The sequence below is a fragment of the Gallus gallus genome, chromosome 1, assembly GCF_016699485.2.
Source record: "Gallus gallus isolate bGalGal1 chromosome 1, bGalGal1.mat.broiler.GRCg7b, whole genome shotgun sequence".
NCBI classification, from domain to species: Eukaryota; Metazoa; Chordata; class Aves; order Galliformes; family Phasianidae; genus Gallus; species Gallus gallus.
The window spans coordinates 119,895,182-119,921,712 of record NC_052532.1 but is presented as its reverse complement, the minus strand read 5'-3'; the positions used below and the strand labels follow the sequence as shown (position 1 = coordinate 119,921,712).

General features: G+C 40.8%; 2 protein-coding genes across 5 annotated transcripts in view; both read right to left on the bottom strand.

The window, feature by feature from the left end:
* Positions 1-3,882: 3,882 nt before the first annotated feature.
* EIF1AX (eukaryotic translation initiation factor 1A, X-linked) lies at positions 3,883-13,016 on the bottom strand. The gene is made up of 7 exons (NM_001030804.2): positions 12,880-13,016; positions 12,016-12,099; positions 10,142-10,245; positions 8,657-8,707; positions 7,672-7,753; positions 7,473-7,564; positions 3,883-5,236 (listed from the first exon to the last, which is right to left on the bottom strand). The coding sequence occupies exons 1-7, from the start codon at positions 12,893-12,895 to the stop codon at positions 5,231-5,233; spliced, it is 435 nt and encodes a 144-aa protein (NP_001025975.1). The 5' UTR covers positions 12,896-13,016; the 3' UTR covers positions 3,883-5,230.
* A 769-nt stretch (positions 13,017-13,785) lies between these two features.
* Positions 13,786-26,531, bottom strand: part of RPS6KA3 (ribosomal protein S6 kinase A3) — a 71,615-nt gene continuing 58,869 nt past the window's right edge. For all 4 annotated transcript variants that reach the window (XM_046903805.1, XM_015272663.4, XM_015272662.4 and 1 more), the window contains 6 exons: positions 24,246-24,404; positions 20,370-20,531; positions 20,101-20,177; positions 19,417-19,534; positions 18,473-18,613; positions 13,786-17,310 (listed from right to left, as the gene is read on the bottom strand). In XM_046903805.1, coding sequence (XP_046759761.1) covers positions 17,188-17,310; positions 18,473-18,613; positions 19,417-19,534; positions 20,101-20,177; positions 20,370-20,531; positions 24,246-24,404 — 780 coding nt within the window. In that variant the 3' untranslated portion in view covers positions 13,786-17,187. The remainder of the gene's footprint in view (positions 17,311-18,472; positions 18,614-19,416; positions 19,535-20,100; positions 20,178-20,369; positions 20,532-24,245; positions 24,405-26,531) is intronic.

The window sequence follows — 26,531 nt, the reverse complement described above, 5'->3', positions numbered from 1 at the left end:
ATCATTGGGAAGACTGCTAACTGATGCTCCTACCACATTCATCCATGAGTTGAGGTAAAAATCAATATATAATTTAATAGGAAAGACAGGAAGGATGACTATTATGGCATATCAAGCTACTCAGAACAACATGCTGTTCACACAGTGACAATACTTCTCATGATAAAGATATTGGCAAAAAGCCTCTCGGGAAATCTCAACAATATGGAGAGCCTTACAAGTCTTCTGTTCTGAATTAACATTTGTATATCCAGAAAACATGGCTTCTTCAAGTCTGTGCATTTCCATCACAAAAGCTGGGCCTGCATAAAGTTTTCCCTCTCAGTCCTACAGAAAGCTATAGCAGGACACCTTTAGAAGAATATGTCTTTCCTCTGTAAGCACAGTGACTAAATACAGCAAGTGTAAGGTCTGCCAACACTGTCTCAAGGATTATCACAAAGCTGAATCCATTCTGACAGACGATACCACTTGTGGCAGAGCATACAACCCAGGTAGACATGAGTGTCCCACAGGGATCCTCCTCTTTATCTGCTGCTCTTCGCTGTTACTAGAAGTGGAGGAAGCAGCACCCATCAAGTCTTTCTCTCGCTGGCAGGCTTGCACCTCTGTCCATGCCTGCATGCTGGAACCAGCTTGTTCTTAAGAAAGAAGGTGACCTACTTCAAGAATCCAGAAGAAAACACCTCCAGTGTTTCCATTCCTGGCAGTCCTTATTTGCAGACATCAGGAACTTCAGAGTCCCCAAAACTCTGTGACGGAAACTCCTACTGAGGAAGCCGAGGCAATCTGCTCGCTCGAATTTGCAAAGGTTGGTTGGATGTTGTTCGTGGTATTTTGGCAGCTCATCTGCTCCCTCCAGAGGCCAAACATACAAGGGTATTTTGCCTGTGATCCCTCAGGAATAATAGCAGCCAGCCGTGAAGAAGAGCAGGGCTGATAAAGCAGTACTAATGCTAGGGGCTGCAGAACAGCTTCCTGCAGCACAACAGCCTTGGCACACAGGTGAGAGGCACCTCACTTAAGCTGCCCACTTCTATAATGGGAAAGAGTGTACACTTTTACACATTAAATATTCCAAAAGAAAATTTACTGTTAGGCGAGTGATGCAAAAATAGGTCCCTTAATTAGCTATCAAGTCTCTTTCAGCTTCTGATGAAGTTTTCCCTTCTTGAGCTAACATCCTGAATATAAATATTCAACAATTCTTTCTTTCTACAAACACATTCAACAAAACAAGAAGAAACTAACTCATAGGACAACTAACACAAAGTGCTAGATGTCAGGCCTAGCAGTCAACAGAGCATGCAAACTACTGGAACTGTGGTGCTGACATCCTGCACAGTACATAAGCAAGTGAGAACAAGAGAATGGTCACTCAATTCTAAATGTTCTGTTTTTTTTTTTTTGTCACACCAGGCATTTAAAGTGCAGAAAATATAATCGGTGTAATTAAAACAGCTGGATCCCAAAGGTAGCCCATGAACAAATAAGCACTTGAAAGGAGAAACAAATGTTTAGATGCTTCTAGCAGTACTCTACTGCTACTATGCACTTCTTAGACAGAGTTACATGAAGGCTCTCATGCTTGCAGTTGGTTGAGACTGTGATTGTAGAAGGTCAATCTTCAGCATTACATTTGATGGGCAAGATACAGCACAAGCAAACTGAGCTAATCAGTAGGAATACTTACTCATGCTTGATGTGATAAGGAGAGGGAGAAGGAAAGGCATCATCCCTGCTCATCTCTCCTCTTTCCCAAAGGGCACGCACATCCAGAGAAATAAATCCTTATGATTCATTTTGTGTCAGAACGAGGAAACATTGCCAACAATGACCTTCACAAAGGCCAAAAAAGGCACCAAGTTTAAAAGGAACAGATATTTCAGACAGTAATACTCCCCTCTTCCCACAGACCTTCCAAGAAGGCTGTGCTTTAACTTTCAAGTCATCATTTCCAGGAAGCAGACAAGCTACCTACATAGCACTGTGTTTACAGGCAAAAAAAACTAGGCTTGAGCTACTGAGCCAGGTAAGAGAGGCTCTCAAGTCCCACAGTATTCATGTTCAGTAACAGCAAATGATTACAGTCTAGGTTGTCCGCTCCCATTGCTAAGCAAGTTTCAACACCGCATCTCAGCTGGAAACAAGACTTACCCCACAGCCCTGGGGGGAAGCAGTTCCAGCACCAGCTCACAACTCAGATAAACCACAAGTCCTATCATCTCGTCACGAAGGACCTGGTTAGGAACACAGCCAGGTACCACACCGAGCAGACTGCCACCCTGTTATCAGCATGCATTCGCTCATGGCCACAGTATGTAGAGCCACACGTACGCATGGTAGCGCATATAGCACAAAGTAACCTATACTTACACATATAAACTACAACAAGGAAACGGCAGAGTCGAAGAGCCATGGATTACCAGTTCCTCAATTGCCTGAGGAAGGAGAGGTGAGGGTTTCTTTAAAACCACAGACATCTTTTAAATGAGTGTCTGGACAGTGCCAAGGATTGGGTGGAAAAGCACTAGGGCTGCCCAAACAAATGCCGCCACTCTAAAAGGCCGTTGAGACAAAAAAAGATTTGGTACAACAACAAGAAGAAAAAAAACTGCTTCAAAGTTTTAATCACAAAACACTCAGAGGGAAACAGAGAACACAAAGTTTACTCTTCAGTCATGGAAAATCCACCTTTTAATTTCTCTGTTAAATTTCACACTACAGGAAGCAAAGCCAGCAGCAGTTCTCAAAGTCAAAGAAGTCTTACTAAAAAAATGATATAGAAATGACCACCTTTCATGGCGTCAGTCAGCAATCTCGCAGTCCTCCACCTGGCAGCTGCTGCCTTCTTTGCATGTAGACACTGAAATCAGAGCTACTTGTACAAGCAGCTTTTTACCTCCGGAGGAAAAAGGGACAACATAAAGCTGCCCAGTTTGCTCCGTGAAAGGGGCTCTGGGAGTGGACAGAGAATGAGGATGTTTATTTGAGAAAGACCAAGTAGCCTACCGTGAAATCAGTGAGGTGGCGTTGAGCCAGAGCACTAAGGAGAAAATCATAGTTGAATAGGAATCTTCCTAAAGAGCTCTGCAGAGTTTGGGGTGGGCCAGACAGGAGCCTATGACCAATAAAGACTGGAAACAATGCTGTGAGGAACAGAGTACCATCTCTGCCCTGCAGCTGAAGCATCTCGTTCTACCAGAGAATTCTGGTACACTGAAATCCATTTCTTGCAACAGCAGCACATTCGTTTCTATTTCTCTTACCACTGACGCTGTGCTTTACATTTTCCCTATCTGTACAAAAGTGTTTTTGGCAAGAATAAATTCCGCACTTGCACCTTCGGCAAACATTCACTGCAATTTAATCATTAACTTCTCTGCTGCCACTACTGCATAGAAATCTTCCACACTTGGAACCCAAGCCTGGTTTGGGGAGTTTCTAACCCATTTTCAGAGCTGCTCGATGGTCTGTTCAATATGCTGAGGAAATCAGTAAGCCAGGGAACGGCTTATAAACCTTGCCCTGAAACATTACAACTTGTGTGTTGATTCACTACTGAACCTTACCGACATACAAAGACAGAAACGTTATACACTTTAATAGCAGGGCGAGAGGAGTGCTATGTTAACGGCACGTTTTCCCAACATCTAGCAAGTTCTTCCAATGAGTTTTTAAAACCCATGTAACGTTTGGCAAAACTACTCAAGACTAAGAAACAGTTTATTACTGTACGATCTTCTTTTAGGAATAATAGATACCGTGAAGAAGGAGAAAGATAAAGAGAGGAAGACATTTTCTGGGAATCCAAACCCAATGCAGAAATCCTCCTTAAAAAAAAAAAAAAATAACCCCATAAAGCACGAAGGCCACTCCATATTTACAGACATTTTGTTTTATCTATTGGGGCAGTCACTTTACATCATACCAAAAAGACCGTATAACGAATACAGGTGTCAAGAATCAGATTTTTATGGCACAAAAGGAAGTTTTCCATTAACCTGCTTTCAGAGTTGTTAAATACAGAACTGAAGACAAACAAACTAAGGCTACCACAAAATAATACTTTCATGATGATGTTAGTCTTTATTCAGCTTTAACTGACTCCTCCAGTCCAAAGGTGGAGAAGAATCTTTCCATTAATTTGTTTCAGTGATTCATTCTGGACGAAAAGATTCTTTTCCTACGTCTGACACAAATTTAATTTCTCATTTATATCGTTATTCAAAGTTCACATAATAAGCTTTAACGTTGTACCTTAGGCTGCGTGGAATTTAAGATTAAAATAAAACTCTACTCTTAACATAACCCCTTCTATAATGTAAAAATATTCTACAAGTTTAACATATCAAGAATGTTAAGCATTCGCTTTGGGGAAAAACTACTTTAGGTTTTTTTCAGTACAGAACCAAGTCCGTATGAACGCATCCCTGTTATGTTGGGTGCCACCCAGTGTTCATCTTCCACAACTACAACTTAGCTGCTGAGCAGGCAGAAGAGCTAAGCATACAAGACAGCTTTTAACAACTGCAAATGTAAGATGCTGCTTACGTTTTTATCGTTGCTTCTCCTCCACCCATCCGCTGTGGCAAATTTGCTTCTTTGAAATCGTGAGTGTTCTCAATTATCAAAATCAGTATAAAAATAGCAGCATGCTACGAGACGTGAAAAGCAGATTCATGCATTACGAATTAAAATGCAGATTTCTGCCTTCCTTTTATATTATCAAAATCTTTTAAAGTTAACGTCAAGGCAAGGGGTATAGGGACAGACACTGCATAGTACATTTTAATACTAATCTAAACTGGGTATTTAATCAAAATTCATGATAATTACAGGGTAAACAATTTTTATTTCAAAATACAAGTTTAACTGGAATTGTAGTGATGAAAGCACAAGAGGGGAAAACCAGAGTCTTTTACAGCCCATGTCTCTGTATCTCACTTATACCCGGAGCTAAAAGCTCTAATTGGTGAAGAGAAAATATTTGTGGCATTTCATTTAACCTTTGTGATAATCCAGCATTATCCGTTTCTAAAGAAATATAAATACTTTAAAACAAACATTGAAAATAAATCCTTTCGATGTAACAAACTACACTCTTTACCAAGAATCTTCAGTCTTCTTAAAAGAAAGGTACTTCACCCCCCAAAAAAAAAAAAATCAAAATATCAATGTAGAACAATCCTTGGAGGAAGAAAGTTGGAATGTAAACCTCTGTTCCAAATTAGATCTGAAAGGTAAAAAGAAAGAAAAACAATTTTATTCACATGTAGTTTACATCAATTCTGTCCTTAAGCTATTGTGACATCTACACAGGGAACTTCCTGAGCTCCATACAATAATGTTTCTCCCCCAGCTTGTATCCCCCTTTCTTAACATGTGAACAATTACTTTCCTCCTACGCCTCCACCACCAATGTTACGACACTGCGGTTATAGAGGGGAACAGCTATGCCAATATTCTTACAGGTAAGACCACAACTCTCAAGCACAGAAGCTCAAATGGAGTTTAAGGATAATGTTCCTAAGTACTGACCACCCAAACAAGTTCAGTGGCAAAATGAAGTTTTCTAACCATTCTCTTGACACAACCAACTATGGAAAGGTTCCACCAAGTCTTTCATGTTGACTATGACTCTCAAAGCCACACATGATTCCAGTAGAATGGGACGATCCTCAGAGAGATTATGCTTACTTTGTTACTTTATGCCTCTTCTTCTCTTACAGCATGATATAAATATTACATAACATACCTGAGAAACCTGAAAATAATCACAGCTGCTCACTTTAATACATTATCCCACATTGCTATCCATTAGTTTGCAAATTATATTCTTGCAATATTCATACAGCAATTTATCACACTAAGAGCTTACAATGGCTCCATTATTAAAAGCAGGCAGTACTACAAAGTGTTTCCAACTCTAGTAAGCTTAACCACCGACAGGTTCAAAGTCCATTTCTCAAAAGTTTGAAGAAAAATTCATTCAGATTTTGGATAGTTTGAAAGAAGAGATTGAAATGGAGAGCCTCAGTGAGGTCCAAATAACGTAAGCATAAGGAGAATTGGTCATATTACCAACTCAGAGAATCGACTAAGAAGATGAAGACTTAAAGCATAAGACAGTAACTTGAATGGTCTATCCAATTAAGTTAACTCACTAGCTCAGTAAGTTACTAATTATCCCCTGAGCCAGCTGACCCTGCACACATTCATCTCACTACTGCAAAATAAAGCACATCATCTTAGGAAAGACTTTATAGCAGATTACAATTTGATTTAGAATAAATTTTACTACCGTAAGAGTGTACACAGTCAGTTACTACGGGTCAGTGATAAGCAGTAACAAGTGAATGTGACAATCTGCACATTCATGATTACCATTATGTCCAGTACTGCTAAGGTGCAGCTTTTATGATTTTTAAGAAACGCACAACATGAGACAAACCAGAGATTGAAGATCTTTTTTTAACAAATGAAAACAACAGCAAAGAACCCACAAAAATCTTTCAGTTGTTTCTTACTAGATGGTGAGGCTGTTAAAACTACAGAGAAATCAGAAAGTGGAAAGCCACGTTTTTGATGCAGCTCCTATAATGAACTATCACCTGTTCCACACATTGCGTCCAATGCAGTTTGCATTCACATAATCCTTGGCTCATCCTGCTTCAGCTGAACTGGCCAAATCTGCCCTACGTGACATGGGAACTGACCCACAACAATTTGTGCAGGCTCCCTGGGAAATCTTTCCAGCCTACGCTGCAGGAGATGCCAAGAAATCCTAATAGTCTGCTAAACCTTCCCGTATCACATACTTTGCTTTCCATTATGAGCTTGTTGTAATGAGCTTACAGTTCAGAGAGCAGCATCTGGGGCTGCATTCAGCTCCTTCAACATCCAGCTGTGTCCATATATCTAGTTGGTGACTCCTCTAATTGCAACTCCTCCCCCGTACATCCACGTACACACACACAACCACTTGGATAGCCACTGCCACCTAAATCTGTGTCTTTGGGGTCAAACAACTTTGACTGCGAGCACCTTAGAGGCAATGAGTAGATTGCTCAAATTTTAGTAGTATGAAACTAAGTATACATGCTTTGCGTAGAGATCAACTAGAAGAGGATGAAAGAACAGAAAAGAGAACAGAAAGCTGGTGTGCTCGTGTCCACTCCCCTTTCTGAAGCAGTCCCTGGCTCAAACATCTGCCAGGCTTGTCTGAGAAAAAGCATTCAATGGCTTTACTCCAAAAAGGATTCTGGGAGCTGAGGAAGTGAAGGAACAAGTCCCCGAAGCATGCAGATACACTAAATGCCATAACACTCTCCAAGAATAAAATCCTTGACAAGGTAAGCTATTCTGAATGTTCGTGTATAGTTTTAATTTCTCCAAAAAGCATCGACAAACAGCTTACTGCCAAAGATGGCAGTTTCAAACATATCATATGGAACATGCCTGCTACTTACATCATCAATATCTTCATCATCATCTCCAATATCATCAAACTGGATTTCATCATCATCTCCGGGACCAAATGTGTCTGTTTCATTGATTTTAGCTAAAAAAAGCATTCAGAAAGTTAAGGAGAGCATTTATACCAAGTCAAGATAGGCTACATATTCTTGTCCAACATGACCTTCCAGTTTGAACTGAAAACGTTCTTACCATGTTCGGGAAGCTCCCCATACGCTTTCAGACTTCTGGCTTCATCTGCATTATACTTTAGAATAACATCAGCTTTGTTATCCTAAATAAGAATTTATTAGAAGGCATTAGTCGTTTATGATGGAAAAAACCTCCCTAGGAAGTACAGTAAACAAGCAACACCTGTATTACTCAAAGAACAGTAATATCTTCTTCCTCCTTTCTCTCTATTTTTAATTCTGAGGTGACAAAATAAGCACTCTTTGTAGAATATCTTCATCTGTGCTGGGAGATATTCAATTCTGTTCTGTTAACAGTCACTTGAGAAGCCTGGTTTCACGTCTTTAAAATTAATCTTTCTTCACAGAACACGCACAGGGAGGTGTTTGGTGGTCATTTTCTACTTGTAAGCCATTTAACACACGCAGTCAACGACAACAGCTTGGATGTTTTACAATACCTAAGCAGAATTTATCCTTGAACCACTGGTGACAAAATACTGAAACTCGTGGAAAAGCACATAGCCAAGGAAAATTTACATTAGGTAAAGCTAAACTTCCAGAAACAGAATAATGTAAGCAGAAACTAATTGGTGATTAAGCGGCTGGTCGAGATAAATGCCCACCACCAGGGACACAAAATTCTGATCACTGCAACAAAACGTTTGGTGCTTGGTTCCGTCTTCCTTATTTCACAGGACCCAAGCATCAAACAGCTACACCTGGAAAAAAATAAAAGGCTGGGTGTGATGCTAATAAGGCCAGGGTGACTGCCAACAACATCTGAGGGAGCAATTACATTTGGAAGAACAAGTTTAACCAGGATTTGTCATCTACTCGAGACAACCTCTCTGTAACGCAAGGAAATTAAAAATCCTGATTTAGCATAACCAAACACAGATCCAAGCAAAATTATATGTGCATTTACTCAGGATACCTGCTGTAAATTCACACTTAACAAAGTTGGTTGTAAGCTATTTCAATGACGGATTGCGTGGAACGCTTACCTGGTAGTCTCGTAAGCCAACCAATATAATATCAGATGTATTTATCCAAACCTGAAAGAGTAAGCATATGCTGTGTTGTAGGAATTCAACTTCTTGTTGTATAATGAAAAACAAAAGCACAGCACATTTAGTTTTACTGAACAACATCAAGCATTTCACTACAGTTACCATTTTCACTTTCTACTCAATAACCTGGGAATCCTAATTTTCTACTTTCATGGAAAAATCAAGCTCCTAAATACTAGTAGGAATATTATTTAGCAAGTCATGGGGCTATTATGAAGGTAAATCAGACTTCTTTGAAGAGCTTCTAGCCAGCAAGGTGGTTATTAAGTTATTACTTCGCAGAGAACAACAGAAATAATGCACTGAGCCGCCCCTCTGAGCTGAGCTCCGCAACAGCCAAAAACGTTGGTGAAGGAGGTGATGAAGAATCAGCCAGGAACCCAAGAAAACAAATAGAGCTGTTCCTAGTAAATGGCTACAGCAATCCATCAAACCAAAGCCTTCAGAAACCTGCAGAACAGGATATGCTGATATAAATGCACAAGATGGTCCTACCCCGCAGTAGCTCGCTTTTTGCAGATGGAGAATGTTTCTGTTTGGACTTTCTTCCGACGTGAGGAATAGCTTTCTGTGGTGACAAATTAATTCTGCAGTACGCAGCATTTATCTGTGAACATTCTCCATTACCTTCGACAGTTTGAGCAGCAACACATTGCTGGCAGCCTGCGGGGCTCACAGTGATACCGAAATACGTGCAGCCACCGGCCTCCAAAAACTAACGGGTAGAACAATCCAGAATGAACACAGCAACTGCCTGTTCTCATCGGGAACAGAATGTGAGAGGAACACCTGTGTACCACACACCAACAAAGGACAAAGCTGTGACGCCCAAAAAGGATAAGAGATGGCACCACACCATCCAGAGGTGGCGAAGTGAAGGCTGATAACGCGTACACCTCCCTGGAGGTAAGGAGATTTGCAGATCAGCTTTGCATTACAATGTTTTAGGAACCGATGAAGCAGACAATGAAGGGATGGCATCTGAGGGGCCTGTGCAAGCTGTAGGTTTGCCCCAAGCCCCTGTCAGAACTGCTCTCAGGTAAGTCACCCGGTGAGAAGGTGACTATAAATAACATTCGGTTCCTCTCCGGTACAAAGAATAAGCCAAGCAAGGTATCAAAACACGATTCAAGTTTCCATAATATGAAAAGTGAGCCTTTCATAAGCAGCCTGGTATCTCCTCTGAGCTGCGTGCATCTACTGAAGGCGGCCCTTCAACTCTGGAGCTGCAGTCGTAAACCGGACTGCCTATTTTTGTGCCCAGACAACACAGACACAAGAAAAATCGTGTACTATTAAAAACAAAATTTAAGTCGTTGAGTACAAATGAGAGTTATTGTTTCTGCTGTGAAGAGCTAATTACTTTTTTTGTTTGCTTACAATTACTTACGGTGCATAACGCCACTGTGTCAGAATTACCTTTTTTCTTAGTTTCCCTCTAATATGACATAACCTCTTCACGCCATCAAAACACAACGCCTCCAGCCTTCCGTTGCCCAACATCTTGATCACCTGGGCATATTCTGAAAGACAGGGTGAGAGTGATAATGTGAAGACACAGTGTAACATGTGTCACCTAACCAAATTCTGCTGTAACATTTTATCAAACACCAACCTGGAGAGGACCTCTCATCAGCCGCACTGGCAGCTGAAGTTCTTGTACCCTTCCTGACACCGACTTGAAAGTGTTATGACCAGAGGCCACCCTTGGTTGCATTCATGCTTTGATTTCCTCTAAATGCTTCCTAAAGGTAACTTTTAGAGCTAAAAAGTCACACTCAGGAGCTTACTACAGCAGCGCAGCTCCTGTCCTGTCAAACCCCCGTGTTATCACTGATGGAAGAGGAGGATGTGGTATGTGCTGAGTACCCCCACCACTACTCCCAATCCTTTCTGCAGAGACTCTATGGATAAAGCTGATACTCTTGAAAGGACGATTTCTGATCTCAGAAACTGTCCAAAAGGCATCCCTGTACATACAGGCTTCAACTGGAAGCTGTGATTCTCTCCAACACACTACTGAAGTTTGCAACATAACGTACTACCATTTAGCAGGAAATAACGTGGCTTTTGAGAATAATGTTACCCAACCATCCCCGTGTGCCAGGAAAATAAATATTCCCGGTCAGTCAGAGTTACATTTCAATTCTCTAACATCTTCCCACAGCACAAGACGGACAGTCCAACAAACCACAACAGGATATTACAAACTGAGCGGATCTCATTACGCAGACTTTGCTTGGGAGTTGAAAAGGATTTTAGGTTTTATAGGTGCGTCAAAATCAAGCCCTTTTTGCTTACAACTGCCGTGGAATATGAGCAAGAGATTAAAGAAACACACTCAGCTGTCACTGCCTTGGCAGCAATTTAAATCAGTACTTCTCCAGCGTTTCTAGTAAACTGTGTTTATCTGGTCCCAGTGCTCAGCTGGTGGCTAGGCACACGCTCAGGTAAATGCGAGCCACAGCCAGAGCATGACATGCAGGACAGGGTGAGCCGGAGGGCAGGTGAGATCACTGCCATCAGAAGGCAGAGGACAAGAGAATTCTGGCCACCAACCTCCAGCTGAACACTTCTGTTGCTCACTGCACCTGACAACACCCCAGAAAGGGCCGCCCCTCTTGCTCCTGCTCTAGTAGCTGCCAGGTGTCCCCTCCCCAGCCCAGCAACATAGTGAAGCCAATAAGGGACGGTGAGAGAACAGAGATTATGTTTTAGCCTGGTCAGTGACTTCAGAGATTCCGCAGAAGACCCCAAGAAACCATACAGCTGGCACAGAACAGGCAGTGGGAGAGTGCAGCCAAGAGACAACCAGCAGCTATCGGCAGCACCAGGACCGGCTACACACAGCAACCCAGGGGACACCTATCTTTATTCCCCACTGCCTTTGAGTTCCTCAGACATCCAGATGCTATCTTTGAGTACCAACTTCCAACGGGCAGGATCTGCGGTGACAGGACAAGGGGAAATGGTTTCAGGCTCAAAGAGATTGAATCAAAGAGGGTAGATTTAGGTTAGAGGTAAAGAAAAAGTCTTTAACAGTGAGGGTAGTGATGCACTGGCACAGGTTGCCCAGAGATGTGGTGGATGCCCCATCCCTGGAGACTTTCAAGGCGAGGCTGGATGAGGCCCTGGGCAACCTGATGTGGCTGTACACGTCCCTGCTCATTGCAGGGGAGTTGGACTAGGTGGCCTTTAAAGGTCCCTTCCAACTCTAAGGATTCTATGAATGTCTGCGACTCACAGTAGCGGACCAAAGCAACAGCACTGCCATACCATACCCAGGAACCCACCTTGCCCGTCTTCCTTGAACACCAGCTCTCTTTTTTCTGACTCGTTCTCATTCTTACCTCGTCGTCTGTTTTTACCTCCTTTACCTAAACGTTACAAGAGAAGAAAAGAACACGCGTTACCACCCGCCAACACACTACGAGTTCATCAAGGCGACTTCGAGGCATTTTCCACGCGTCCATCTCGGGCGCCTATTCCGATTTTAACGTTTTTAACTTGAAAGTCGTAAGCGGGTGGCGACACCCGGCAGAAGAGCAGAGCCGCGGCTGTTTCAGTCGCGCCGGCTGCTTTGACGGCACACGGCGCGGATGTACCCGCGGTGGACGGCAGCTCGCACACCCCGCGAGTAGCACCGGCACAGCCCCGCGCACGGGGCGAGAAGGCGGGCCGGAGAGGGGCCACGGCAGCGCCGAATCCCCGTAAGTGCGAGCCCACGCTCCGCGACGGCGCTATTTAAAAGGCACACACGTGGCGACGGGATCGGGCGGCGTTCGTGGGGACGCGGAGGAGCGGTTTGGTGTTTCCCACCCCCCACTTAGCAGCCCGCCGCTGAAGAGCAGCGGGGATGCGGCAGTGCTCGCACGGAGGGGCCCGCCCTGCCCTGCCCGACCCCCCCGCGGCCGCCCTGGCCCGCAGGCCTCCTGCACGCCGCCGGCCCGGGACCCGCTGCCGTGGTCAAACGGGTGCCTGTCGGGCTGCCCGGGCCCGCCGTGGGCCCTTCGGCCTCCTCGCGGCCCCGCCCGGCGGCGAGCCGCACGTGAAAAGCGGCGGCGGGCGGCGAGCGAAGCCCAGGCCTCCCCAGCGCGGCCGCGCCCGGGCCCGGCTTCCCGAGGCGGCGGCGGGGAGAGGTCGGGGGGAGGCCTCACCTTTATTCTTGGGCATGGCGGCGGGCGCTGCGCCGCGCGGGGCTGCGTAAGGGCGGTCGGGCCTTCGGGCGGCTCCCGCGAGGCGGAGGCAGAACCGAGCGGCGGCTGCGCGCGGGCTGAACGGCGCGGCCGGGGCTGCGGCTCGCTCCTGCTTTCCGGCCGCCGGCGCCGAGCCTCCCCCACGGCGCCCCCCGGCGGGCGGGAGGACTGGAGGGCTCGCCGCCGCCTAGCGGCTCCGCGGGGAGGGGCGAGAACGCGCGCTCCCGGCGACCGTCGGGTCCCTACTGTGGCGTAGCGTCACCTCCGTGGCAGGCGCGAAAGGCGGGCGCAGGGCGATTGGGCGGGCCTCCGCGCGGGGCGGGCGGCGGCAGCCAATCGGAGGCTGCAAGAGGCGGCTCTTGGCGGGCGCGGGAAGGCTCGTGCCCCCGACCCGAGCAATGCGTCCGGATGGGAGGGAGGGGAACTCCCGCCCTCGATTGCGGGGAGAACAACGCTGGCACAAGCGATAAGCGATAACCATTTACAGAAAGGATGGTTAAGCACTGGAATAGACTCCCCAGGGAGGTGGTTGAGTCACCGTCCCCGGATGTGTTTAAAAAGCGTTTGGATGTGGTGCTCAGGGACATGATTTAGCGGAGGGCTGTTAGTTAGGGTAGTATGGTTACGTTGTGGTTGGACTCGATGATCTTTAAGGTCTCTTCCAACCTGAGTGATTCTATGATTCTATGATAAGCTGTTACAGAGGCCAAACCGTGAGTGCCTATGAGATTATATATACGTAGAGACAGATATACAACATACAGATATACAATCTCTCTATAATCTATAGGGTGCTGCATACATAGGTCAGTGTTAGTGATGAACCAGCAAAAGCTTTTATAATAAATAAATAACCCAACAAAGCAATTATTTAATACGTTTGAAAGTTTATTTGCAGTAGAAATCTTGATTTCTTTTGAAGACTACAAAACCTGCCACTGGACAGGAGTACAAGCAATGATCTCTCTCCAGAACTGCTCATAGTCACATCCGGAACAGTTCTAATTACACATTAATAACATGATTGGAACACTTCCTAGATCAGACTCTGAATAAAACAATCATTTAAAGTATTCAGTACATTTTTTTTTTTTTAACTAGCATTTCAACTCTATTATGACAGCAGTGCCAAGCATCTAACAGATGCTATTGTAATGGTCTCGCATAAGGTACAATACCACTGACCTCCAGGAATAGTACCTTAGACTCATGTGCCATGCTGAGAAAACTAGTATAAAGTATGATCGTATAGAACTGTAGAAAAATATTTTATCTGTCATTTTGTCATTTTTTAAAAATGTTTTCAGTAGGCTCCCCCTCCCCCCCCCCCCCCCCCCCCCCCGTTGCAAAATAATTACATCCCTCATAAGTACACCTTCCCTTTGATTAGGTCAAGAGTATCAAGATAAAGCTCATTTACATCATTTTCGTAAGTGAAAATTCAGCTATTACCCATTGCTGCTTATGGACCAGACCAGCATATCTCGAGTCCTTTCCGTCCAATAATAGAAAAGCACAGCTTTAGTTGGTACACCACGTTTACAAAGCAAAACACACACGCACACAAAAACAAACCCAGACACGTAGTTCTATTTTCTTACGCCCTTATCTCTTTAGACAAAAGTTTTAAATATTCTCTTGAACAGAACTCGCAAGGAGTTTTTCAATGCTATAGTAATATTATGAATCAAGAACTTTGCCCTTACTGGATATAGATGGCATTTAATAACTACTGCAACTGCTCTCTCCCCTCTGTTCTCTCATGCTCTCAAGTACAGTAAGCGGTAATCCCAAATGAAAGATGACCTTTGCATGGGGAAATCCAACTGTAACTGCGGTCCTCCTTTTTCTAATACTCTACAGCTTGGCATCCTGCAGTCAGCTGCTGGCTTTGCAGCAGTCCAGCAGTGCATTTACACAGTGTCACACACACTCAAGTTCTAAAAGAAAGGTGCAAGGATTCAAAGAAGCATTACGTGGATTTCTTTGTGGCTTCTAATAACCGCAGCTACAAAACGAAGCACGACAGTTGTGAGCACGGCTCCAAAACCAGAGGTAAGGTACTTGAAACAACACGAGTCAAGCCTGACACACATATCAACTGTGAAGACGGGCCATTTCCACCTTGGTTTAGAAAATAACTTAAAATACAGTGGCTCTAGACTTCAACTCACTCAAGCTGTTACACACGGAACTGTTCTACTGGCATTTAAAGGTCCATCCTGTGCTGCTATATACAAGACGGTCTAGACTAAATTATCAGTTTACATGAGAATGTGGGTATCTAAAATGCAGCAGTCAACACCGCTTGACTGTTTGGCTCGTGACCAGTGAGCCTGAGGGCCACAAAATATTGCTGACATTCAACTACTGAAAATCTCGTATTACTTTAACATAGACACTGCCAACAGAGAAGCATTTTAATACCTGCTTTCGGCCTGTTCTGCGCCAGCTACCTATGTATGCACGTGCACACTGAGAACATGAGAGAAATTCCTTCTTGAGCTGAAATATCGTCATCGACACACTACAAAGTACTGCCATCCCCTCATTCCAACAGGCCCCATTTTAAATAACTTGTTGGCTAGACATAACTATCTTCAAGTTAACACTTGTTTTAAAATAGCTCCAGAAGGTGTAATTTCTAGGATATGATATGCCTGACTTGCAATCAGTTACAGAACTGAAAACACATCATGTGAAAGGCAAGAAGGCTTTCACTAAATACCTCTGGAAATGCAGACACTGTCAAGCAAAAAAATTAAATAAATAAATCAAGACAGCGTTTTTCAGCCTCTGGTTGAAGATGTTTCTTGAACAAAGGGTAGATGCATCTGTACAGCTGAATGAAACTTCAGTGCTATAGCACCAAGTAAGGGAGAAATACTAGTTGCCATGAAGAGCTGTGTGCTTGTATTTCTAGGATCTACAATCATTTAACTATCGCTGTTTCTAAAACGGATTCCTTAACAATTACAGGTAATACATGAATCTGACTGGGACAATTTTTCATAGTTAATTATAATGACCCTTTCTTAGCCCATACAGATCAGGATGATTCTCCTCTCATTTTGCCTATTGAAGTGATCTGAGGAAAAAAAAAAAAAGGAGAAAAGACAACAGAACATTGGAGCCACTGGTTTGGCAGCCGTAACAAATGCAGTTTAAGCCTACTTTTTCTGGGCTTACTGGTGGATATCATGTTTTGCTTTATCTTCAATGCTGCCTTTTCTCTATAATGCCAACATTCATTGAACAAATCCTCTGCAGCTTAAACAAAAGTCACAGAATAGAGCTAAAATATTAACAATGGATTATAAGCATAAACAATATAGAAATGTCCTCTATCAGAAAGTATTTAGCAATGATTCCTGAGTCCAGAAATTAGACAGGGAAAAATAAAAGGGAGGAGGGTGGGGACGAAAGACAGTGAAATATGGAACGAGTTATCTTTTCTCTCCGTCATAGCATCTGTGTACATATAGTATGGTGAGAGATCCACTGTTTGAATTTTGAATACTATAAACAGCATCCTGATTTTCATAACATGACATGCAGCATCAAAAACATGGAAATGTAGAAAAAACGTAGGCAAGGAGAAATACATAATCATAGTATTACATTCAATAGCTGTTTAACAGTCAGGCTTCTTTTAGAGCTGTCCAACAATACTGATTAATCCAGGTGAACTGTTTAATCAGACTTAATTGTTAAAATGATTAATAATATCTAAGTAAAACAAGGCATGTATACATTAAAGAAAACAGCACAGAAATGTGCTGCTCATGAACTGTTTACAAAAACATACAAAATGTTGGATGGCACAAAGTATATAGTGCTAATATAAACAGATAGTTTAAGCTAAGTGCTTAACACAAACTGTCCATCTCTACCTGTAACAAAGAATATTTCAGGGGACAAAAATATTCCCTATAAAAATAATGCTATGTGGTGCAGAGTGCTTTATTCAGTGTATTTTTGACAGAGGTGGCGTTTGTAATTCTTCTGGTTTATTCAATTGCGGATATGATTGTTTTCATTGTGTTTCCACTCTTCATTCCATTTGAAGCTCCAGTAAGATCAGTAACTTGCCATCAACAGTTCAAAGCGAGAATAGATGAAAGCAGTAGCAGCAGCAGGAGCAGCAGCATTATAGGTACCAGCTGGGACAGAGTGTGCTTGCAGGTATCTGTGAGATATGTGCTACCTGTCGCCATGATTTGTGCTATCATCTTATACCATAGTACCAAATATCTGGTTGAGGTCACTTCACAGGGCTGTTGAGGTAATCTTTTTTATACCTCTCCTCTGAGCAAGAGTAGAACGGCCAACTGGCTCCAAAACTGGTGACTGATTACGATTCAAAGCAGAGTAAGTTGCTGCCATTGCACCCTGTTGTGATAATGTCAGAGAGGAAAAGCAAGAAGAGTTCATTACGTACATCACTCACATCAGAGATCACACAACATTAAGTGTCAGAGATTGCCGACAAGTTCTTAATTCTAGTCTTATTTTCACCTACAAACCAGAAACACACTGCTGCATTACTCAAATAACAGCAGTGCTTTGTGTGAGGTTTGTAGTGTAATAGATAATTTTTGGATCAATCTGAAGCTATCGTATCCTGATTAAAAAAACCAAGACCCAGAATGTATAAGAAATACAGGAAAACCCAAATTTTCTCTATTCTTTATAAGATAGTTAGGGAATTAAATCCCATCAGTGGGTTGTCTCTGCTTGTAAGTTGCATAACCATTTAAATGTACAACAAGATATTTAAAAGTCACACACGTTACTCAGCACACAATTTTACTGGCTTTTAAAATCTCAAAAGCTGTGAGCCATGGGATCAAAACTTGCTCCCCTTTCCACTTGGGAGTTTGGATGTCAGAAATTCCTAATAACTTACTCAGGGGGAATGTTAATTATATTTTTCAGATTCCTTTTATTATTATTATCATTATTATTATTATTATTTAAATGTAGGACTGAAGGTACAATGGAATACAGAGGAGTACAATTAAACTTCTAGTTACCCACATCTCCTTCAACGCGAGAAAATATAACATGGTCACAACCAAGTTGTGTTTCAGACCATGGAGTATGGAACAGATACCGTATTAATAGTGCCATTTCAGCTCACCTTCTCTATCTTATACTGTGGTCATAAATTATTTTATTTCCCACTGGTCAATGATATGCTTCTCCGAAACCTCAAAATTACTCAAACTATTTTTATAGCTCCTTATAGTCCCTAACAACATTTTCGCTATCAGAAAAATGACTTCTATCCTTGCTGCTTAAGGAAGATAAGTTAATTAGTTTAAGTGTAATAACTTCAAGACCTAAGAAAACCTAAGTATTTGTCAAACATTAGATTTATTCACAGCAAATGATTTATTATTATTGTATGTTAGAAGATTACTTTGTGTCTGGAAGCAATTTGTAGTCATAACTTTCAAAAATTATTTAGAGAAAAAGTGCTACAGTAATTAAAAAAAATCCTTTTGTTTACTCCAACTTTGGCCAGTTAGACAAACAAATATCTACTTGCCTTCACTAAATGGGGAGCATCCTGCCTGTTCAGCTGGTATTGAGGCAACTGGTCACAGTGAACTATCCAGGGATGGCTAAGAACTTGGGCTGCAGTCAGTCTTTGATGTGGGTCAACATGAAGCATTTTTGAAACGAGGTCCTGTCAATAACATACAAGGATTCCATCTAAGTTACAGTAGAACTTGAGCTTTAAAAATGGTAACAGTTCAAAATTGAAAAACTTTAGTAGCATGAACATTTGTTCATAACATCATTTTGAAGCAGATGAAAAGCTGCCTGACAATGCTAACACTATGTCATTTAGTTATGTAACTTAATTAGGCAACACAAGTGAAAAAGAAATAACAGAAAATACAGATGACCTTTCCCCTTGCATATCTTACCAGTGTCCAATAGTCTTCTAACAACTGTGCAAGCTGAAGGTTGAATGTTAGTGCTAAAGTGAATAAACTGCTCAAGTCCTAATGAAAGAGTATGAGATGAACTGTCGTGGGTAACTCTGAAGAACTAGCCCAAACACAAATGTGATACCATTTTTTTCCCTAGCCTGAACCAGTGGGACATACAGGAATTACTACAATATTTTCAGTAACCCAATTTAGGATTTCTGAAAGATTTTTGAATGCCTTTTTTTGACATGAAATTTAATTACAGCCTTTCTTGACACAGATGATTGCACATGTATGAAAATACACCATTTTTCTAAGGATGCTTGTTAACAGCTATACTATAAGGCACACCTGATTTTCATCCTACATGCAAGTGACTGTTGAAACACACAAGGATCATAAACAGAAAAAAATCTAAGCATATAAGGATCAGCTCAGTAGTTAAAAATAACAATGGGTAATATTTCTGATATATGATATGATATATACATTATCAGCAATGTATTTCGAAGTCTATTCCTCATCTCTCACAGAACAAAGCAAATATACTTGCCTTCGCTGTATCTGAAACAGTGTTCCAATAACCACCGCTCAGAGAGAATTTTCCACTACCTATCCGGGCCAAGATCTCCTCTGGAGTATCATCAGGACCATTTGCAAAAGGAGTGTAGCTATTTAACCAAACAATTTTTAAAGACAAAAAAAGATGAACAGAATAAACCGGCATAAAATAACCTACTTAGCATGTGCAACAGCAGCTATCTTTTGAACTTGTGGAACCATTGCTGAATTAGCTATTTATCACCTTTTATACAAATCATTTCTTTTGCCTGCATAAATGTATTTCTATTGCATTTATTATCCCCTAAGTGTGTGACTTCCAACTATCCAGTAGCTGAATTTTCCTCACAACTATGCTTTAAAGCACTGCAATTGTACTTGCAGCATATTTCCATCAAAATATATACTGTTTAATCAGCTAATTTGAACACGGAAAAAATAAACAAAACAATTTTTACACCTAAATCACATTAAAGCAGAATTTAAACACTTGAAACAGATGAGACAGCAGTTCCTGCAAATTTGGATTCTACTACAGGTGAAGCATATTTAACTTCCCCTGGAGTTGTAATTGAGATTAATCAGTGCCCTTCTAGAAACATAGTCACAATGGCCTAACACTCACTGTTCTTGTTTGCTGTTATAAAGCAAAGGTGAACAAACAAAAAACCCTTACCCAGTAAGCATAGTATAAAGCAGAACACCAAGACTCCAAATGTCACACGCAGCATCATAACCTTGCCTCTTTAAAACCTGAAGGAGACAAATATTTTTTTCTGCAAAAGAAGTGCTTAGAAATGCTTTGGTTACGTTATAAAAACACCAAGATCTCAGATTCTTAAATGCTTTTGAAGTTATTTCACTTGCTGCAGAAGAACGAAACAAACACCTAACCAGTGTTCCCATCAAAGGAAATCAAGGCATATAAACTATCCTGGTATTTACCTCCGGTGCAACAAAATTTGCTGTATAACACGGAGTCATCAGAAGGCCATTTTCTGCTCGTAATTGTTTTGCAAAGCCAAAATCACAAATTCGAATTGATTCTGGATTACCAGATTCATCAACATAAAGAATATTGCTGGGTTTCAGATCTCTGTGGACAACCTAGGAAAAAAACAACAACAACACAAAACAAACAGTGAAATACAGCAAGCTTAAAACAGAAATAGGTTTTCTATTTTAATTATCTGTTCTACTTAATAGCTGCAATCAGCAATCATTGTCCAATTTTCAGCTTTTACTATCAGCGATAGCATTCTGACTGTGGTATTCGGAGTAGTGAAATTCTCATTTGGAAACTTCACCTCCCCTTCATTCCACCCCTCACCAAAAGGAAGAAGAACCCAACAAAAACAAACTTAACACGCAAATTTAGTTACGCAGACAGTTGAAGCCGTCTTGTTTTAATGGTTGCATGCGTTTCTTATTTTAACATGCATACTGTACCTACAAAGCTCTCTAGATCAGAACCTGAGAACTGGGGCTTCAGAACAGAAGGTTCTGAGGAGATCTTACAGAGGCCTTACAGTACCTCAAAAAGGCCTACAGGAAAGCTGGGGAATGACTTTTGATAAGGGCATGTAGCAACAGGACAAGGGGAAATGGTTTTAAACTGGAAGAAGGTAGATTTAGATTAGATACTGGGAAGAAATTCTTCACTCTGAGGGTGGTGAGACACTGGAACAGGTTGCCCAGTGAGGCTGTGGATGCCTCCCCCCCTTGGAAGCATTCAGGGCCAGGCTGGATGGGGCTTTGAGCAACCTGGTCTGTAGGGAGATGTCCCTGCCTATAGCAGGGGGGTTGGAATTACATGATCTTAAGGGTCCCTTTCTACCCAAACCATTCTATGATTGTCTGGCTAGTAATATCTTGTGAAATAATGAATTTCTGCAGCTACTGAAACATCACTCTATCACATAACTACACATCAGTTACTGCTGGAGTAACTTTGTATAATTTAGATTATCTAAATTGAACAATCTCAGCTGCAAACACCTACGGCCCGATTGAGGAGGAATTTTAATACAGAATATTATAATCTCCAAATGAGCTAACATTTTATAAAGGCTTATACTGGCTCCCCAGTGCCTGCTTTTTATGTATTTGAGATGTAAAACACTTGAGAAAAACTGTAAAATCTGCTGAAGTTCCGGAAGAATGAATCTGGTCTTATATGAAGCTATGCTATAATATGCCTAAATAAAACTTGTAAAGTGCAAGGACAGTCTCTGAAATCATATGGCATGTTATATCTGCTCTATTTTCTGCACAAGACAAATTAGCTTAAGGATTCAAAAGACACAGCTCTCTGTATAGAAAGGAGTACATATGGCTCTAAACCACATAATGGATTTAAACTTCTACTGAGAATTTAAATAAATATACTAGGAAGGCCTTGATATTTCTGATCGCCTTATTTTATGTATTTAATTAATATTAAACACGGCTCTCCATGGCTGAAATTGAATAGAAGGCTCATTTAACTCTTGGAAAAGTGAAATATTTTAAGAATGTAATCACATTAGAATGAGAAAGAACCTCAAATTCCTAAAAGTAAGCAACACACAGATTACAGGCTATATGCTAGCAACGTTTCAGGAAATATGAGATGAAGTAGTAAAAGACTGCAGAGAGTCTGCAGGTTGTACAGCCTCTTAGAGTGAGTCTACTTAGTAGAGACTTTTCTATGCAGGTACATTTTGAAATTCGTAGATTTAACAAAATAGTTAAAATTACAGAAATAAGCATCTTTGAGGCCAAGAAGTAAAAACTTTCTTAAAGAATTTGAGTCGTCAAACACTGAGGGGAACATGGCTTGAGATGTCAGTGTATGAAAGAACTGACTCTTGACAGCCTCGTTTTCTGGAGATTAGAAACATTTTTACTCTACATAACGAACAAAACATCCCTTATTGATCCAAGAGGCAGAAGAAAAGTTACTCTAGTTTTATTCTAGTTGTTCGTGTTTGGTTTTTGTTTTTAAATAAAGGGAAGCAATTAAGTGTAAGGAAAGAGTAACAGTCTAGTTCAAACTCAGATCCTACAAATAAGGCAACATAGATGTTAAAGAATAAAGTACCTTCTCATTCAGTGTTGCTTTTCCAAAGGTGAATTTTAAAAAGATGTCACACTGTGTAGATTAACATTTCAACCAGAAACAACATTTCATATTACAGCAAAAGACGACAGCAAAACAATATGAAGGACATCCCAGCATTCCAGTTATTTCCTAGCATCATGTTTTTGATTATTAGTGTCACTCGTTACCAGCATGCAGAAGTATTTTGCTCCAAGACATGATACTTCCTGCTTGTGCCTTTTATTGTGTCGCTTGTGCCAGCCCTTAGCTGCTCTACATGAGCCATAATACTTTTACAATGGTTTGGGTGAGTTGGAACTATTACTTAACCCGAAGAGGAAGATTTCTTTACTTGCTTAGTTAAGTTTTCTGCTCAAATGTATCCTTTGCATGCCCATGAGGATATCCCTCTAGGAAGTGTTGCAGAGACCACACACAGATTCAGAATCTGTTCAGATTACTAATGCCATATTCAAATGAGCTCCTCTAGCATGCAAAAAAAAAACCAACAGTAGCTGAGAATTGGACTACCAAGGAGCTCACTACTTACATACTTGGCCAGCTTTTATGTTGAGGTGTCCTTAAAATAAGGAAATGCAAAAATTTCCGGTAGTTTGAAAGAACACGTGATATAATGCAAGTTTAAAATGTCAGTATTTCCAAGTATCCAAGTAAACAAATGATCAAAAGCCCCTAAAATACCCTACTTGACATGAAGACACTAGGCCTTTTCTCTCCACACGTGGTTAGAAAGAACCACACAGAAGGCATTAAGGTTTACTCATACTGCGCAACGGCCACCGTTGGCCAAAGATTCTTAGTGCACGTAGGCTCAAAAAACTACTCACAAACAAGTGCTTGAATGAAGTGATGGACTGCATGGCAAGATGGAACAGGTAACTTTGATCATAATTTTTCTGAAATAAGAGCTCCCAGAAAAGTGTGCCGAACTATTATGTGTTCCTTAAAACAATTTGAGTACTATTCAATCTGGAACGTCTTTTCTTGGATAACAGCATTGCGTTAAGAGCTTGCCTCTTTCCTTGCAATCTTGTTTTCTGCCTTTTCTCTTCTATCCTTCCCCTTCTTGTTTATTTTGAAATGCAACATACCTTGTCATTCTTGCCAAGCAATTGCCACACTTTCCTTCTCAATCTCTGAACTACTTTCTGTATTTCCAAATTACTTTTGTTAAGTTTACTACTGGAGGAGCTAAAAGTCAAACTTCAGAAACAATAAGTGAAAGAAATGACAAGAGTAACAGGTGGAAACTGATAGATGTTAAGAGTCTACCATAGCATGGGGTTGGGACTACACTACACTACTAGGTCTAGGCAACAGCACTGGTCCTAGCACCATTTAGAATCATAGAATCCTTAGAGTTGGAAGGGACCTTTGAGGGACATCCGGTCCAACTCCCCTGCAATGAACAGGGACACAACAGCTAGATCAGTTCTTGGCTTACTTCTTACATCCTATTCATCATTATCTGAATACTCCACAGAACTGCTCAAACCATGCATGAAGGACAAGAGAAACAACTGCACCATTGCTGCTACCTGGACACGTACTCAACTGATGAGGACTGTTATAGTTTCAACAACAACAACAAAATCCTGCTGCAATATAATTGTACCAGAAATTACTTAATTACTGCATACGAGAACATATAAAGATATAGGTGTATATTTCTGAAAGAGAAGAACATTAGAAGGATTTTCTCTGAGATGAAAACTTACCCCTTGTGCATGGAGGTATTCAACCGTTTTTGTTATTGTGAACAGAACAGCACTAGCTTCTCTTTCTGAGAAAAATTTTTGCCTAAGAATCTTATCCAGCAGTTCTCCTCCTTTCATAAGTTCTGTTACTACATATACATATTTTCCATCATCATACACCTGCAAAAAGGACATAAAAATGTAAACTTTCAAAATATTTCTTCTTTTCCATCTTTGCATGAAACACACAGAGCAGGAACATCCTTTTTTTCCATTAGATAAGTCATTTCAATTACTTTTCTCACATTTCTCACTCCACTTACTAGTCAAAAAACATTGGTCATCTTCAGAAATAAACATAAATGAATAAAAAGGTACTACAGTAATGAAATAACAGAAAAATAGTCAGGTATGTATTTCAAGATAAATATGAATAAGAATGTAGTTTTCCCCCAAATAGTTTTGCTGAGAAAAAAAAAATTAAACAAGACGCAGGAGAAACTGGGGAAAAAAAGAGAATCTAGTTCAATTAAACAACATGAGCTAATTCTGGAAGCACTTATTGCACTAAATTGCAACAAAAAAGGATTATTCCAAGTAAACAGATAAAATTAAAGAACAGTGTAAACAGATTACTTGAGGCCAGTCTTGAAGTTCATGTACACAAACCTGTTATTTAAAAGCCTTCAACTTACACATTGCCCTGCACATAAAGCTTATACCTTAGTATAAATAACATACGCATTTAGTCTATGCTTTTAATTATGGAAAAATCCTTAATTTTTGCCTGGCTCTCATCTTCTTTGGTAATAATAACTGAGAAATAATTTACAGCATCACCAGGGGGCACTACAGACTGAACTATACCAAAACACATTTTAAGCTATGCTTAAGCATTTCATTCCACTTTGCTGGGGTTTTGAATTAACTCAGAAATTGATTTCTGTAATGAAACATTTTACAGACTCCGTTCCCTATCATTACTTCAACCTATTTTCCTTGCTGATGTTGGAATTGTTCTCTTCTGTAATACATATAAACTGAAAACTAGCTATGTTTAAATAGAAACAATTATCCATGTTGTAGTAAAATACATTTAGGAATAGATACCAGCTAAATTAAGAAAGTTTTCATCCCAATTTCTTTGTTAAACTGTCTGGTAAACATACGCTGGTTAATACTTGGAATAACTACAATTTGCTTTCAGTTTGAAAATTGAATTTTTCTTGGCTTAGAAGTTTTTGTTCCCTCTAGTAAAAAAAAAAATATTTTCTCATCAATTTAAACAAGAGGAAGAGCATAAGATAATTCTTCAGCCTTTTACAAGCTTATAGCCTTAAAAAGATGACATGACTGGTTTTTAAAGTTCTCATTTGGTAGTAATTTCTTCCCTATTAAATATAAGCAACTGATTATCTGAACATGTTTACATGAAAAATTTAAATACTGCACAGGATTAAAAAGTAGGATGATAGAGTTCTAAATACTAAAATGGTCTTATTTCTTTGGCACTATGAAGCGCACATATCACACATCTCAGCACTGCAGAGGGACATCCGAGCAAATTTGCTTTTGGCTGCTATAACTGCCAGCCTCTTATGGTTTTATCTGCCTAAAAAAAAAAAAAGAAAAAAAAAAATCAAAAGCCTACCTCAACCTCTCTCTTTGCCCTGGTCTAGAGAGATTTTCTCTCAACCAATTTAATCCCAGGAAGCTTTTTGCACTGACTAAATGCTTCTGTGAAGGTTCCTTCACAGTCAGATGCACAGCATTATGTTAACATCATAAACACAATGCCAGTTTTCAAAATTAACTCTTGGGATACCCTAAAGATAAGTCAGTATCTCTTGTCTACCAAGCAAATTGGTAAAAAACATAGTAAAAACAACATGATATAGGCAACTGAATAGAAGTATTATATCATGGAGAGAGAACAGTTTCATAAAGAGAAATAAGGTTTCAAAAACACATTTGGGGGTTTTTTTTTTTTCCTATTTTTAAAGTCAGAAATAAGCACTTGGACAGGAAAGACTGGATAAGCTGTTTTCAGGTTTCCAAAAAAGCCTCTGAAGAATCTTTTCTGCCAATGCTTTAAACATCTCAAAGTGGGTCAAAAGTTCTATTACATAATGATAACTAAAAAGCAAAATAGGGTAAAATACATATAGTGGTCTGGCATAGCAAGTTCCTAGGTAAGGGACCACTGGAAGCTCTGTGCTTCCTCAATTCTGACACTGTTTCCTAGCCATCCACTACCAGCACTGTCAAAGGCAGGGTATCAGGTAAGAAGGACATGGATAAAGCAAA